This window comes from Juglans regia, chromosome 10 (assembly GCF_001411555.2).
Source record: "Juglans regia cultivar Chandler chromosome 10, Walnut 2.0, whole genome shotgun sequence".
Classification (NCBI taxonomy): Eukaryota; Viridiplantae; Streptophyta; class Magnoliopsida; order Fagales; family Juglandaceae; genus Juglans; species Juglans regia.
In genome coordinates this window covers 35,261,244-35,275,332 of record NC_049910.1, presented here as the reverse complement: position 1 = coordinate 35,275,332, position 14,089 = coordinate 35,261,244, and the positions used below count along the sequence as shown (strand labels likewise).

The 14,089-nt window shown below is 34.1% G+C and overlaps 2 protein-coding genes across 2 annotated transcripts; both read left to right on the top strand.

Annotated features, from left to right (window-relative positions):
• The first annotated feature begins 5,045 nt into the window (after positions 1-5,045).
• LOC108984855 (probable galacturonosyltransferase 6) lies at positions 5,046-11,886 on the top strand. The gene is made up of 8 exons (XM_018956934.2): positions 5,046-5,157; positions 5,316-5,350; positions 5,748-5,792; positions 5,885-6,082; positions 7,801-8,126; positions 8,357-8,714; positions 9,745-10,266; positions 11,185-11,886. The coding sequence occupies exons 1-8, from the start codon at positions 5,046-5,048 to the stop codon at positions 11,458-11,460; spliced, it is 1,872 nt and encodes a 623-aa protein (XP_018812479.1). The 3' UTR covers positions 11,461-11,886.
• Positions 11,887-12,348: 462 nt separating this feature from the next.
• On the top strand, positions 12,349-13,606 carry LOC108984854 (photosystem II reaction center W protein, chloroplastic-like). The gene is made up of 2 exons (XM_018956931.2): positions 12,349-12,731; positions 13,103-13,606. The coding sequence occupies exons 1-2, from the start codon at positions 12,635-12,637 to the stop codon at positions 13,420-13,422; spliced, it is 417 nt and encodes a 138-aa protein (XP_018812476.1). The 5' UTR covers positions 12,349-12,634; the 3' UTR covers positions 13,423-13,606.
• The last annotated feature ends 483 nt before the right edge of the window (positions 13,607-14,089 follow it).

Genomic DNA, 14,089 nt, shown 5'->3' with positions numbered 1-14,089 from the left:
CAATCGGCTCTCCTTATGCTATCCGTAACATAAATCGAGCTCGTTCGATATCGAAGTCAGTCTTGTGTTTGCTAGAATCAATATTATGGAAAACAATTAAACTCAACATTCGAAAAAATGCAATACAATCTACCTGTTTGATTACCTTGTTGCCATCATATGGAGGAGCCGAATTGTCATGCATCAACTGACGAATCTCATCGTTTGTGGGACCATTATCTTCTGGAGTCTCATCCTTGATGGCATCTCCACCATCTGTCCCTGCAGCTGGTTTTTATGCAAGGTATGCACCAATCTCACGGAGAATCCCAAGAAAATCAGTAATAATGTCTGCTGAGATAGTAATACTCATTCCCCAAATGGTAAATGTGAAGGACTCCTCATTAGCTTCCATCTAACCCATGGCCCGGTAAAGCTCACTAATCATGTCTGGATATGCCACACCCCTCTGCTGACAAATTGAGGCCCATCCTCTATTGCTGATAATAGAAAAGAGGCTCTGTCTATCCCATACAAAATCTGGAAAAGTCATCTATAATGATCTCCCACTCTACCAGTATCGACATCCTCTTCTCACCATCTTCACTGTTAGCTTGGCCCTCTCTCCCACATTTTTTTCCCATGTTTGCCATTAGTTCATTGTTCATAAAATCACAATGAATATAAATAAAATATAAAGTTGTGATTATATTATATATATGTATATTGTTATGTTTGAATAGAAACAACCACATTCGAATAGGAAATAATCGGTTCGAACGAATATACATTTAATTTGAATGCTAAATAATATTGTTCAAACAATAGCTCTAAGTATTTGAACGATTTATAACCATTCAAACAAAAACTAAAATGTCTCAATTTTTAGAGCCAACTTGTTCGAACGTATGGACATCTCAATTTTTAATGTTTGAGTGTGGTTCTTTTACGTTTGAATACTAAAATGTCTGTTTGGCAAATAAGCGTTCAAATAGGTTTGAATTCGTTCGAACATGAACTTGCCAAACAAACCATGGCCGAGTTGACTCAGCACCGAACATTGAAACCAAGGATTCTCAAGAATCCTTGATTTTAATTGGTCCAAATTAAGATGGTGTGAAGCCTCCATCATTTCTATGGCCAAAAGCCTTGTGTGGCGGTCGGAAAACATAAAAAAGGTTCAGATTGGATTTGAAATCTGACCCCCTTTACAAACTTAACTAACTAGCAAAAAATACTTAAATGAGTCTCATTTCAAGGGTCATAACTCTTAGATGGCAGAAAATTTGCTTTCTACGACGGAGTTAGTGGCAATGATGGCGTACGACGAAGGAGTTTTTGTAAGCGACAATCAATGATATCTCAAAACTTTATGTCACCATAATTCTATAACTTATTTTCTTTACTTGTCTTTTTATTATTATGACTTGAACATTTAAAGAAATGTGATGTTTTAATTATAATATTTAATATTAGTTTCATATTTTGAATTAAGAGTTATGTATCATGAGTACCATTCGTACGTAAAATATCCAGTTCGAATGGTAAATTGCAATTTATTAACCTTCGAATGCATTTCAGCTTCTGTTCGAACTAGCAACTAAAACCATTCGAATGACTTGAGAACAATCAATTTTGTTTGAATATATAAATTTTCCATTCAAACAGACTGCATGTCTTAATATTCGAACAAATAATATTTTATTCGAATGCATTTGTCATTATTCAAATGTACCTTATACCGTTTGAATACAAACATTAAACCATTCGTTCGAACATATATTTTTAATTCGAACGTATATGAATCATATTCGATTAGATTAATTTTGTTTGAATATAAATGTATATGTTCGAACAGAAATAAACTGTTCGAATAGGATCAAATAAATTCGGTCATTCAAATCAAATTTCGATAGTGTTCAAACAGATTCCAGGCCATTCAAACATAAAATGTTTCATTCAAATGGATTTTTGGGATGAAAATGCTTCGTCTCAAAAAAAATCTCATTCAAACATTTTTGATTGGGTCTGTCTGATTTCGTTCTAAAAAAAATCCTTTTGAAATAAGCCTTTTGTGATAAATTAGAGGTGAAAATTTTTTGTTTTTAATTATTTTTGAGATGAAATTAGGATTTTTTAAGATAAAAAAATTTTATCACGAAAAAGTCGTTCTTTTTAGTGTATAGCCTATAGGGGCACCAGATCAGCCACCGACAGCTCATGAAGATGTCCCAAGAACCAGATCAATGACAACAAAAAAAAACTCGTACTCTACCAATAGTTTAAGTTGCTTAGAATTTTGTGACCTGTCTCCTTCAGTACCTATTCGTCTTCGGATATATGGGATCATCATTAATGGACTTTAATTATTAAGTGGAGAGGAGTGTTAGATTCATAAAAAAAAAATTATATAAATTAATATGATTTTATTTGATCTATTATATTTATTTTATAATAAAAATAATTTTATAATTTAATATATAAAATAAACTCGTAATTAAAATATTTCTTTTAAGTGACAGAAAAATAGCCATAGTCATCGAATCAATCAATAATCACCACCAACACCGTCCACCCGGATTATAAGAGAAGAGTAATTCTACATACAACCGTGAAGTGCGTAACCGTCACGTAATCGCTTTAAAAAAGAGTGAGATCCACTATTAAAAAATTAATTTTTTTCATGTGGATCTCATATTTTATTTATTTTTTTCAAAACGATTACGCGACGATTACGTAATTCACGGTTATAAGTATATTTTCTCATAAGAGAAATATACAGAAGGACGACAAGTTCTATGTATTCTCGATTAGCACTTGACCGACCGATCGAACATCACTAGCCGAAGATGAGGACATGACCTTTTACTATTCAATGACTCAAACGTTTACCCAACTCCATCCTAGCTAGCTAGCTGGGCTAGGACAAACATGACTAAGCAAAAAGACAAAATTCTTGCATATTTGGCTACTTATTATAGCAGCATTCCATTTATTGGTGGAATATCTTTCTTGGACACGTATGAATTTGATAGTCATCTTTTGATCAATCAAATAAAATTTATATTTTCATTTTTTTAGTTTCATAAATGGAAATGACTTTTCTTTAACAAACCAAAAAAGAAAAATCTATTTTTTTTTTTTATTGATTGGGTCAAATATTAATATGATCCAAAAATAGGATGCCAATTAGTTCTAGTTTATTTTTACAATTTTTTCAATTTATTTTATTTTATTATTATAATTTTTTTAAATTTTTAAATAAAATAAAATAAAAAATTTAATTTTTTAAAATAAAAAAACAAAAATATATATTTAAATAATATTTTATTCAACCTTTAACTTTAATCTCAACTCCTCTTATCTCATCTATGAAAACAAACCATACATTTTTCTATTACTAGTACTAAATCAATCCCATCTCTATTGTATTTGTTTTTTGTTCGAATTAAAAGAGATCAGGAATCAGAAAGCCAAGAAGTTTATTTTAAAGAAATTACTCAAAATCTGTAGCTATGATAATATTCTTTCATTATACGTGAGAGCTCATTAATAAAATTATCTTAAAGAAAACAAAAACATATTGAATCATGGGTTTGTGTCGGTACAGCATTTAGTATTAATTTTCTAATCATGTCCATTGGCAAGTTTGAAGGTAGCTAGTTGACCTTATCATGTCATATATTTAGGCATGATTTTCGGCCCTTTGTCTCAATCAGATCATATATTGATATTTATGTAAGTTTTGTAAAAAAATGAATCATATCTTAAAAAATTATTTTTTTATTAGTGAGATTCAATTTTTTACAAATTACAGACTTGTTTATTTGTAATATATTCACTATCCCACATCTCACACTGAAAAATATCCTCACACATCTTATAGAAAAAAAAACTATAAGCATGAGGTGTGAAAATGAATAGTAGTTGATGCATAGAATTCTTCTTTAAATATTTATGTAATATTCATTAATATTTTTTAAATGATAAAAATTAGCTATATATATTAATTCAAACCTACTTACATATATATATATATATATATTAAAAGCAATATTTCGTTCACGACTAATCGAATTGTTTTTCCTTTTTTAGCAAGATGAATCATTAATATTATAGGTGTTTGGGTCACATTTATATACATATATATAAATATATATATAGTAGTAACATTAGTAAAGAATTATTACTCCTTTACATTAATATAATATTTTTATTAATACTTAATTGAGATAAATTACTTTTTCCAAGATTCATGGCACATGCAGTACCTTTCTCGGGTCCTAGAGATCTGTTATGTGTGACTTTTCGACCCGGATTGAGGGTTTTTAGCACTTTAATGCCCCTGTACAATTAATTAAATTCATACATATATTTACAAACTTATCTTTATCTCGAATAAAATAAGAGGACAGGCAGATCTTCATAGAAATTCTATAAAAGCAATATTATAAATTAATGTGATTCGATTTGAGATAGAGAAATGATATTTATAGTTATAGTATGTAAGCGTCGTGCAGTTATTTTGAAAAAAATAAATAAATATGAGATTTATATAAAAAGAAATTAATTTTTTAATAGTAGACTCTATTCTTTTTCAAAACGATTACATGACGTTTACATATTCCATAACTATATGTAATATTGCTCTTTAAGATAATATCATATCTATATAATAGTAAAATGAGTTTTTTTAATTTATCATATCACTTTATTTTATAAATTTATTTTTATTATAAAATATAGATGACGTATTATATGATTAAATCATATAAAATTTTTAATTTATTTTTGTTATCCCTCGAGGACCCGAACATGGTCGAAGCTGCCATGCTCTCATTGCTCTGCATCTCTTTATCCCTCTGAAACTCTAACTCGAAGTACACGAAAAGAGAATATATGAAACCCTAGATTGTTTTTTTTTTCTTTCCCTTTCCTTTTTTTTTTTGGTCTCGCACTCTGTTCCTTGTGGTTGAAGCGAGGAATCCAGTGTGATATTGAATGCCTGAAATGTGCGTTTGGAGAAGTATACTTGGAGACACTTTCGTCGTCTACGGGTCTCATTGATGAAGCTGATTCGTCCATGCCAGAGGATTCTCATCCTCTCTCTTCTCTATGTTACCGTTTTCGCTCCCATCATTTTTTTCTCCCACAGGCTCAAACATATCTCTCATATTGGTATCGCGTGTTTTCATTCACTATACGTATATAAACGCATTATATACTGAATTATGTCTATGCGTGTGTGATTATACTTGATTTGATTTGGAGAACTTACATGCATATGGTGATTGACTCTGCATCTGTGATTTTATTTTATTCTATTCATTTTGCAGGAGGGGAAGAATTGGTTGAGGACTTATCGAATATTGTACGGATATTGCTTCTCTTAATCCCCACTTTTTTTTTCCTAAGTTTCGTGTTCATTATGCACTATTTGGTTGCTGAGAAAACGAGGAAAAGGAAAGAAAGTGAAAACATTGGAATTTCGTGATTTGGTGTTTTCTTAGTTTTGTACAAGAAAATTGAAAGCATTCTTATGATCACTAAAGTGGAGGTTTCACGTTCTTCGGAGTCTAAAATTATGAACTTATCACTTGAAAAAACGAACTTCTATTATATATGTAAGGTTTATAATTTTAGTTTATTTTTATATTTTTATTAATTCATTTGTTTTCTGTTAAGAGTCTTTCTTAACCAACCTAATGGAGTGTGGATGTTGTGTTTTAAAATGGAGATTGAAGATGGAATTTATTTGTTTGGTGCAGAAATATAAGGCAGATGCTGCTTCGTGGCTTAATGCAGTCGAGCAGGTGATTGAAAGCAATATTATTCGTTGATATTATAGCTTATTTTTTTTGTTAATATTTATGTATATGAATCTGGGTCTGTATTTTTTGTTTAGGAATCGGGCGAAGACTTGAAAGAGCCAAAACAAGTTGTTTATGAAGATAGGTACTTGGGTTCTGGCGCAAATTATGGTTCTATTGAGGATCCCGATAGTCAGGTTTCTGGAAATGCTGGAGACCGGACTACCCTATTGGAAAGAAAAGAAGCTAAAAAATTTCAGCAGAACAAAGCGTCAACCACAGAGGTTCAAAAGGTATATATTCATACAAGTAGTTTATCTTATTTTAGAGGAAAATGTGATTTTGATCATGATCATACTTTAAAGACTATTGCATTGGCACCTATATCCTTGTACATGGATAATTGACCTTGCTATTAGTTTCAAAGATCATTTTTTAGGAATTTTACCTTATAGAAAGGTGATGATTGGTATAGAGCTATTACTAGTACAGTAGTACACTATATAATAAGGTACAGATATATGTATACAATCTTAGCCATACCTTTACATTATTTAATAAAGTTTTCAATTACCTATTAAAGAAAAAGATAGTAGAAAGGGCCTTGGTCTTGGTGGTATGCTCCCTCCAGGTCTAAGATTCGAATCCCCTTGGGTGCAAACAATTTTTAGGGGTCATAAGACTAGGGGAGCTTTCTATTGAACTACCCGATGTGCACTTGCGGGAAACTCTTTGCTTTGCCGAGTGCCTGTGGTGCCTCAGGATTAGTTGGGAGTTTGTTTTAAGATACTCGGTGCCAATTAAAAAAAAAAATAGTGGAAAGAATTTTTCTTTTCTATAAACTAAGGTCATCCTTTTGTTGTGCTCCATATGATGCCAATTTTATAATGTTCCATATCCTGGATTAGGCATTGGTGTTATATATTGATGACTTGAAAAAAGAACAATCTAGGTTTTGCTGACTGAAGTTCAAGTCCCAAATTGGTCAAGGTGGGGGGGTGATATCATTTATGTGAAGAGTGCTGCAAGGACAAGGATAATGCCAAGGACGTGTTGAGGCAAAGAAAAAGGATGAGCTGACTTATGATTTAGTATATAATGTGGCTTTTGGTAGGACAGAACTGCAATTCAGATTTCTTTGGCTGATACAAGACAGTAGGGATAAGGCTGCCTTTGATTACCCTCCTGTGTTTTCTGTAGAAGAGCATGTTAAAGCTTGAAAACCTATAATCTTTTGAGTTGCTGAGCATTATGAGTAACCTTTTTTTAGCTAAATCAGTATGATCAACTCAAAATTTCAGTTCACATTGTTCTCTTTAGTTAAAGGGTTTTATTTCCTGCTCTAGAGCTATTTTGCCTCTCGTCTATTTGAATTAGCCTTGTCAATCTTAATTTTGCCAGATTTACTGTTTTTGTGACACTGCTTGCTTGACAATGCAATTCTACCCCTGATGCACATAAGAGGTTAAATCACTTGAGACGAATTTGGATCTTGACTCCATGTACTAGATAATTCATTAAGACCTCACAATTTTGGGATTCGATGGGAATGTTCTTATTCAAGTAATCATGGGTTACATCGATTTTTTGATTATTTTGTAAGGATTTATGTTCCCCTAATTTCCTTTATAATTTATTAGTTCAAGTAGCTGCGTTGATGTGATATTTGAAGGTATAATGTACTGGGACCACTAGTCTTCGGCCCTAAGATGGATTGTTTAGCAATGAAGATTTTCATGCTGATACATTCGAGCACATTTTTGGTTGTTCATTTAGTTAATGTGTCAAAGCTTTTGCTGCGGGGATTGAACTAGGAATCATTGAAACAAGATATAGTATCACAAAAATGGGGATCAAGGAAGTAATTGTAAGTTCAATTGTCGAAATATTTATTTGTGTGATGTAATATACTTTCGTATATTCAAGGATGGGTCTCTGTTCATAGTCTTCGAGTTGAATAGAAAAGTAGCAGTACACTTTACCTCTGTTCTTAATTAAGGTTTGGTTGCAGGAGCATTCTAATCAAACTACGGTTGAACATGATCAAAATGCATCCTCTCGATATCGGAGAATGATCAGTAAGGAGATTAAAGAGATGAAAGATGGGCAATCTAATCAAACAAGAGTCTGGCATGATCATAACATACAATCTCAGTCACGGAAAGGGATGAATGAGATGGTAACAGAGATGAGAGATCAAGTGATTAGAGCCAAAGCATACTTGAATTTTGCACCACCAGGCACCAACTCCCACTTAGTTAAAGAATTGAAACAGCGGATTAGAGAGGTGGAACGAGCAGTTGGTCAAGCGACCAAGGATTCAAAATTTTCGAGGAGGTATAAAACCAGTGATTTTTATCCGTCACTTTTAGCGTACGAACATATTTGACTTAACTGGATACGGAAGTGGAATTTGAAATTCTGATCAGTTTTCTTTTTTTGGATAAGTAAATAAGCATGTAGTGATTGTTTGTTTTATCTAGAACTTATGACAAACATTTAAGCAGAAAGGGTTTAAATAAGTTTATTTTATTTTTTATTTTATCTAAAACCAGTGAAATTTGCAGTTCTTTGCAGAAAATGAGATACATGGAGGCTTCATTATCGAAAGCTAGCCATGTTTTCCCCGACTGTGCTGCTATGGTGACTAAACTCCGTGCTATGACTCTAAATGCTGAAGAGCTGGTTCAGTCTCAGAAGAATCAAGCGACGTATCTTATTCACCTGGCTGCAAGGACAACTCCAAAAGGCCTTCATTGCCTCTCTATGCGGCTGACTGCGGAATACTTTGCCCTGCAGCCTGAGGAGAGGCAGTTCCCCAACCAAAAACGGTTGCAAGATACAGAGCTACATCATTATGCTGTTTTCTCTGACAATGTTCTGGCTTGTGCAGTTGTTGTGAACTCCACTATCTCCACTGCCATGGTACACAGCCTCAGCTTTTTCTGCACTATGATTTTGTTGGTTTTGATTTATCTGTCAATAATTTGTGGCATTGCTGAAAGAAAGCAAAAATAGAGTATAAGTTATCAAATTTTCAGATTGGACACTTGCGCACATCAGTGATTAATGTGCTCGATTAATGTGCCTTGCACATATTCCAATATAGTCAGACTGTGAATTTGAATATAAGCTGCCATGTATGACAGTTAAAAATCTCCCAACCCTCACCTGACCTGAATTAGACAAATTTGTGTCTATCCAATGTTGGACCTATAATCGATTATGTCGCTTTCTTAACTATATGGTGCATATCCAACCTCTTCCTGCTGCAGCCTGCCTTGATTCTCAGTTTCAGTTTTGCATGGCTCATGCTGCATGTCAAATGAAGATCCAAAGGACCAAAAAAGGGAGTGGCAAGAAAAGAAGAAAAGGAAGAGAAATAAAAAATAAAAAGTAGTGAAGAATAAATGGCGAGGCAAGTGAAGTTAGGCAATCCCTGTTGAGTGTAACAGCAATATTTGGTTTTTCACTCGCAAATTCGTTCCAGCATGAACAATAACATAGTACTCCCCAGTGTTTAGATCTACATAGGACTTATTTTTTGGGATGGCCAATTAACTGTAATGGGAATGAGTATCCCCTTACCCTAAACAGACAGACACAATAGAGCTTACAGTTACTGTCTATCTTTGGTTGATCCCCGAACCATTCATTCCTTTTTTTTTTTATGGTTCAAGCAAACTTTTTTTTTTGTTTGGGGGGGGGGGGGGTAGCATTGGTTATCATTTAATCTTTCACCACTTTCATATCAAACTCCGGGGATTGTAATTCAACATCTAGCTACTTTGATACCAGACTCTATGGTTCTATCGCATGTGTATGCACTCCATTTCTGTGATTAGCTCCTATGGATACCTGCACAGGTGGTTATTCAAACTGGCTGTCATGAGATGGGTCAGTTTTTAATAGCTTTCAGAAAATCTGAATTTCATTTGTGCTGAACAATTTACAGGAATCGGAGAAAATTGTTTTCCATGTGGTTACTGATTCTCTCAATCTCCCAGCAATCTCGATGTGGTTCTTATTGAATCCTCCTGGCAAAGCCACTATCCAGATCCAGAGCATGAATGATTTTGAATGGTTCTCCACCAAGTATCATATGACATTGACGAAGCAAAGTGCTAGTGACCCAAGATATACTTCTGAACTGAACCACCTCCGTTTCTATCTTCCAGATGTCTTTCCAGCACTGCATAAGATTGTGCTTTTCGACCATGATGTGGTGGTGCAAAGGGATCTAACTGAACTATGGAGTGTTGATATGAAGGGTAAGGTAAATGGAGCAGTTGAAACTTGTCATGTAAGTGAAGCTCTACTCCGTCGGATGGATATGCTCATCAATTTTTCAGATCCACTTGTTGCAAAGAGGTTTTATGTCAATGCATGTACATGGGCATTTGGGATGAATTTGTTTGATCTACGAGAATGGAGACGACAAAATTTAACTGCTGTCTACCATAAATACTTGAAATTGGTAAAGGTTTTACACTTTTCCTTGCATTTTCTTTCATGCTTATATATTGTGGATTTTATGTTCTCTCTGTTGTCACTTGGAACACATCCACAATTGCCAAGTCTTCTTCAGTTATGATCATGTCTGTTTTCTATGTATTTATTTATGGCATTCGCTGATGTATCTTCTTTCTTATGGAGATTTTCCTCTGGCCTGTGTACTGTTTTTTTTTTTTTTTTTTCCCTTTCATGAATTTGTTCTGTGGCAAGCTTTCCAGATAGTCGCTAAATAAATTGCTTATATGCATAATTCTTATTATATATGATTTTTTTGAGGAGCAAGCTTCATTTGTTTCAGAAAGTTTCATATAGGACTATTAGTTGTAAGAAATATATTATGCGTGTATTTACTTTATTAAAATTTGTATGAATTAACGAAAAACCTAGGAAATAATATATTTTCACACGATGGTTATCAACCAAGTTTTTGCTTTGAATGATACTTTTCTTTTTATCCCTTCCTTAAATATATGCTCTACATTACTTCAAATATTGGTGGGGGCCTCAGCTTTCTTGTTCACTTGTACAAGTTATATGGAAAGTTATGACAAAAAAATCAGACCTTCTCTATGGAAATGTAAATTAGAACTCTTTTATGACTTAGGTCATGTAATTTGTATCATTCCTCTTTTGTGAGAGGTTAATGAGACTTGAAAAATGTCAATATAACCTTATTTTTATATGGAATGTCTTGTAAATTGATTTTTTTTAATTTAGGTAAAGAATATGAATTTATTGTATCTTGACATCTAATAATTTTCCTATGTATAATAATAATAATCAATAATACGAGGGTTACTGTATACAATGCACCTCCATTCCATTCATGTATATATGAAGCTTATTCTAAGACTTGTTTTCACTGGGTGATGGTTTGCAGGGTTATAAGAGGCCATTGTGGAAGGCTGGGAGTCTGCCCTTAGGTTGGATTACTTTCTATAATAAGACAATGGCTTTGGACAGGCGATGGCATGTCTTAGGGCTGGGTTATGACTCAGCTGTCAGACGAGGTGACATCGAGCAGGCAGCAGTGATACACTACGATGGAGTTATGAAGCCATGGTTGGACATTGCGATTGGGAGGTATAAGGGTTATTGGAGCCAATATTTACAGTATGATCAGCCTTATTTGCAACAGTGCAATATCCATGCCTAGGCAAAATACTACACATGACTGGTGGTATACACTGACTCATGCCCACATAATTAGTTGCTTCTTGTTCTAGAATCTATACTAGTTCCCTCTATTCTTTCTTTTTCTTATAGAAATTCTTCTTGTAAAGTTAAGCTCAATTATTTGCCAAAATTTTCGGGCCGCCGTCTTCTAGAAGTTATGAATCAATTAATAGCAATATCTGGAATGAAATAAGAGTCCCTTCTTGTAGTTGAGATACTCCACTTATGGTTACTTCTTGCATGTACATAATTGAGAATCTCCACTTGATTCCATGCAAGCACCTTACACTTCCAATACACAGATTTGCTTTTGTATCTTTTCATTTATTCAGTAATTATGCATCCTCCATACAAGCTTAATGAATGCTCTTTCTGCCTTTGAGAACAAGTTCACTCGTCGGTTAAAAAGTCTCATGAGTCAAAATGTTGTGCCAACTATTATCTTGTCTTTTTGTACGCAAGTGAGCTGTGTTTTCCACTTAATGAAGCTATACGAAGAATGTTATATATAGTTGTAGAGTATGCAAGTATCGTATAATCGTTTTGAAGAATAGTGAGGTCTATTATTAAAAATTAATTTTTTTTTTCATGTGGATCTCGTATTTATTCATTTTTTTTAAAGAGATTGCACGGTATTTATGCATTTCACGACTATAAATATTATTTCACATGGAGTATTTGCGGTTCACCGGCATTTGATCTCATGTCACAGACCCATTTCAGCCGTTCTTGCCATGTTCAGGTAGACGATTCCAAATTCTGGTATCTCCCCTTCCAATGGGACACCCTCATGGCCTCATAGTCCAAGAGCAATCAGAAAAGAAAACTAATGATAAAAAGCAGACCCTGCGTGATTCATCAGCAGAGTTGTGTATAACGGCTAATTAAAGTCTGTATTTTCCGGAAATTTTGAAAGCTAATTCTTTAATTTTTCTTTCAAAAACAGGACAAATTTTGGGCTTTCGAGAGCGTTGTCAAGGATTTGTGTGACACGTGGAAAAAATTGGTTGGGTTTCAGCGGATAGGGGGATATCTGAGAGCCTACGTACTTATCTATCCAAGTTTCTGTGGGTGCACTGCAACACTAGACTTGGGACCAATAATATCATTGAATTTAATTTTCCGATCCATTTCCTAGGAAATATTGAATAGAAATGGCAACCATCACTTCTGTTACTCCCACTTCCTCAGTAACCCGCACGGATCTCGTATACAAGCCATTGGCAGGGGTTCAATCCTCACCTGTTCTTGGTAAGATATAAGTTCTCACTTAATTTAGTCGATTTCTTGCTCTTTTTTGGGGAGTGAAAACATTTAAATTACTTTAATTTTCTTTCCTGATTATAAGAACATTCCATGCTTTTCAATCAACAATCTTGCAGATTCATTAGGTTAGTCCATATGAGTTCATCAAATCTTTTGCTTATCGAAGTAGGGAGATGGACTGAGAGAGGAAAATTACAAATATTTGAGTATCCTTTCAATTGTCATTACAAAGAAGAAAAACATTCGGTTTAAGTACTAGAATTAATGGTTATGCTAAGTGCTAAGTGCAAAGTGCAAAGAAATATGATTCTGTTCATAACTTTTCCAAAAAAAAAATTGCATGTAAATGGTTCCAGCGTTGCCAGCAATGGCGAAGATGGGCGGGAGAGTGAGATGTTCCATGGAGGGGAAGCCTAGAATAATGCAGGAAAGTGGATCAAAGATGGGGATGGGTGCGTCAATGATGGCGGCAGCCTGCGCAGCAGCCATGTCAAGCCCTGCGGCCATGGCTCTGGTGGACGAGAGACTGAGCACTGAGGGGACAGGTCTTCCCTTTGGTCTGAGCAACAACCTTCTAGGCTGGATCCTGCTTGGTGTGTTTGGTCTCATCTGGTCTTTCTATACCATTTACACATCTACTCTTGAAGAGGATGAGGATTCGGGATTATCCCTCTAATTCAGCAAAAGTTTTCTTTGAAGAAACCGAATGTATAAAACTACCTTCTCATGTGCTGTTGTAGTAAAACTGCCTTGTGTTTTATATGTGTTTACAGCTTGTTTCTTTGCTACCCATCGAAAAATGTTGTTATTCATCTCTAATTGCATATATATACATGCGATATCTTTTGAATGATTGTTCATTAAATTAGTCATTTAAAGTTATTTAAAAATGTGTCAAATCTGTTAAGAAATATAGATTGAAGAGATAAAATAGAGGAGATGGAGGAAATCGCACACACTACTGCATTGAAGAACTGACTTTGGCTATTAAATAGCCTTACAAAGGAAACTGAAATAAACATAAACATAGCCCACGTTTTACAACTGCCATATCGTGGCAGTAAGACTAAATCAATAATTAATAGATACCAAAATAAAAGGACATCATAGATGTGGTGATAACTAACCATTTGACCACTAAGTTAAACATAAAAACTAACATTTCCTCCCTTAAACTGAATGCTTTGAGCTTTAGTTTACATCATTTTCAGAACAGGCTCCCAATTGTTCTCTCAACTTGGCAAAGGTGTTTAGCTTGAGTGGCTTAGTCATTTTATCAGCCAATTGATCTTGTGTATCACAGTGCACCAACTCCACAATACCATCCTTTGTAAGATCTCAAA

Excerpts from the sequence above, each read along its gene's own strand:
- LOC108984855 (XM_018956934.2), top strand. The coding sequence starts at position 5,046 with ATGAAGCTGATTCGTCCATGCCAGAGGATTCTCATCCTCTCTCTTCTC. Across the intron at positions 8,127-8,356 it reads GATTCAAAATTTTCGAGGAG|TTCTTTGCAGAAAATGAGAT; the intron begins GTATAAAACCAG and ends TGAAATTTGCAG. Across the intron at positions 8,715-9,744 it reads CCACTATCTCCACTGCCATG|GAATCGGAGAAAATTGTTTT; the intron begins GTACACAGCCTC and ends AACAATTTACAG.
- LOC108984854 (XM_018956931.2), top strand. The coding sequence starts at position 12,635 with ATGGCAACCATCACTTCTGTTACTCCCACTTCCTCAGTAACCCGCACG. Across the intron at positions 12,732-13,102 it reads TCAATCCTCACCTGTTCTTG|CGTTGCCAGCAATGGCGAAG; the intron begins GTAAGATATAAG and ends AAATGGTTCCAG.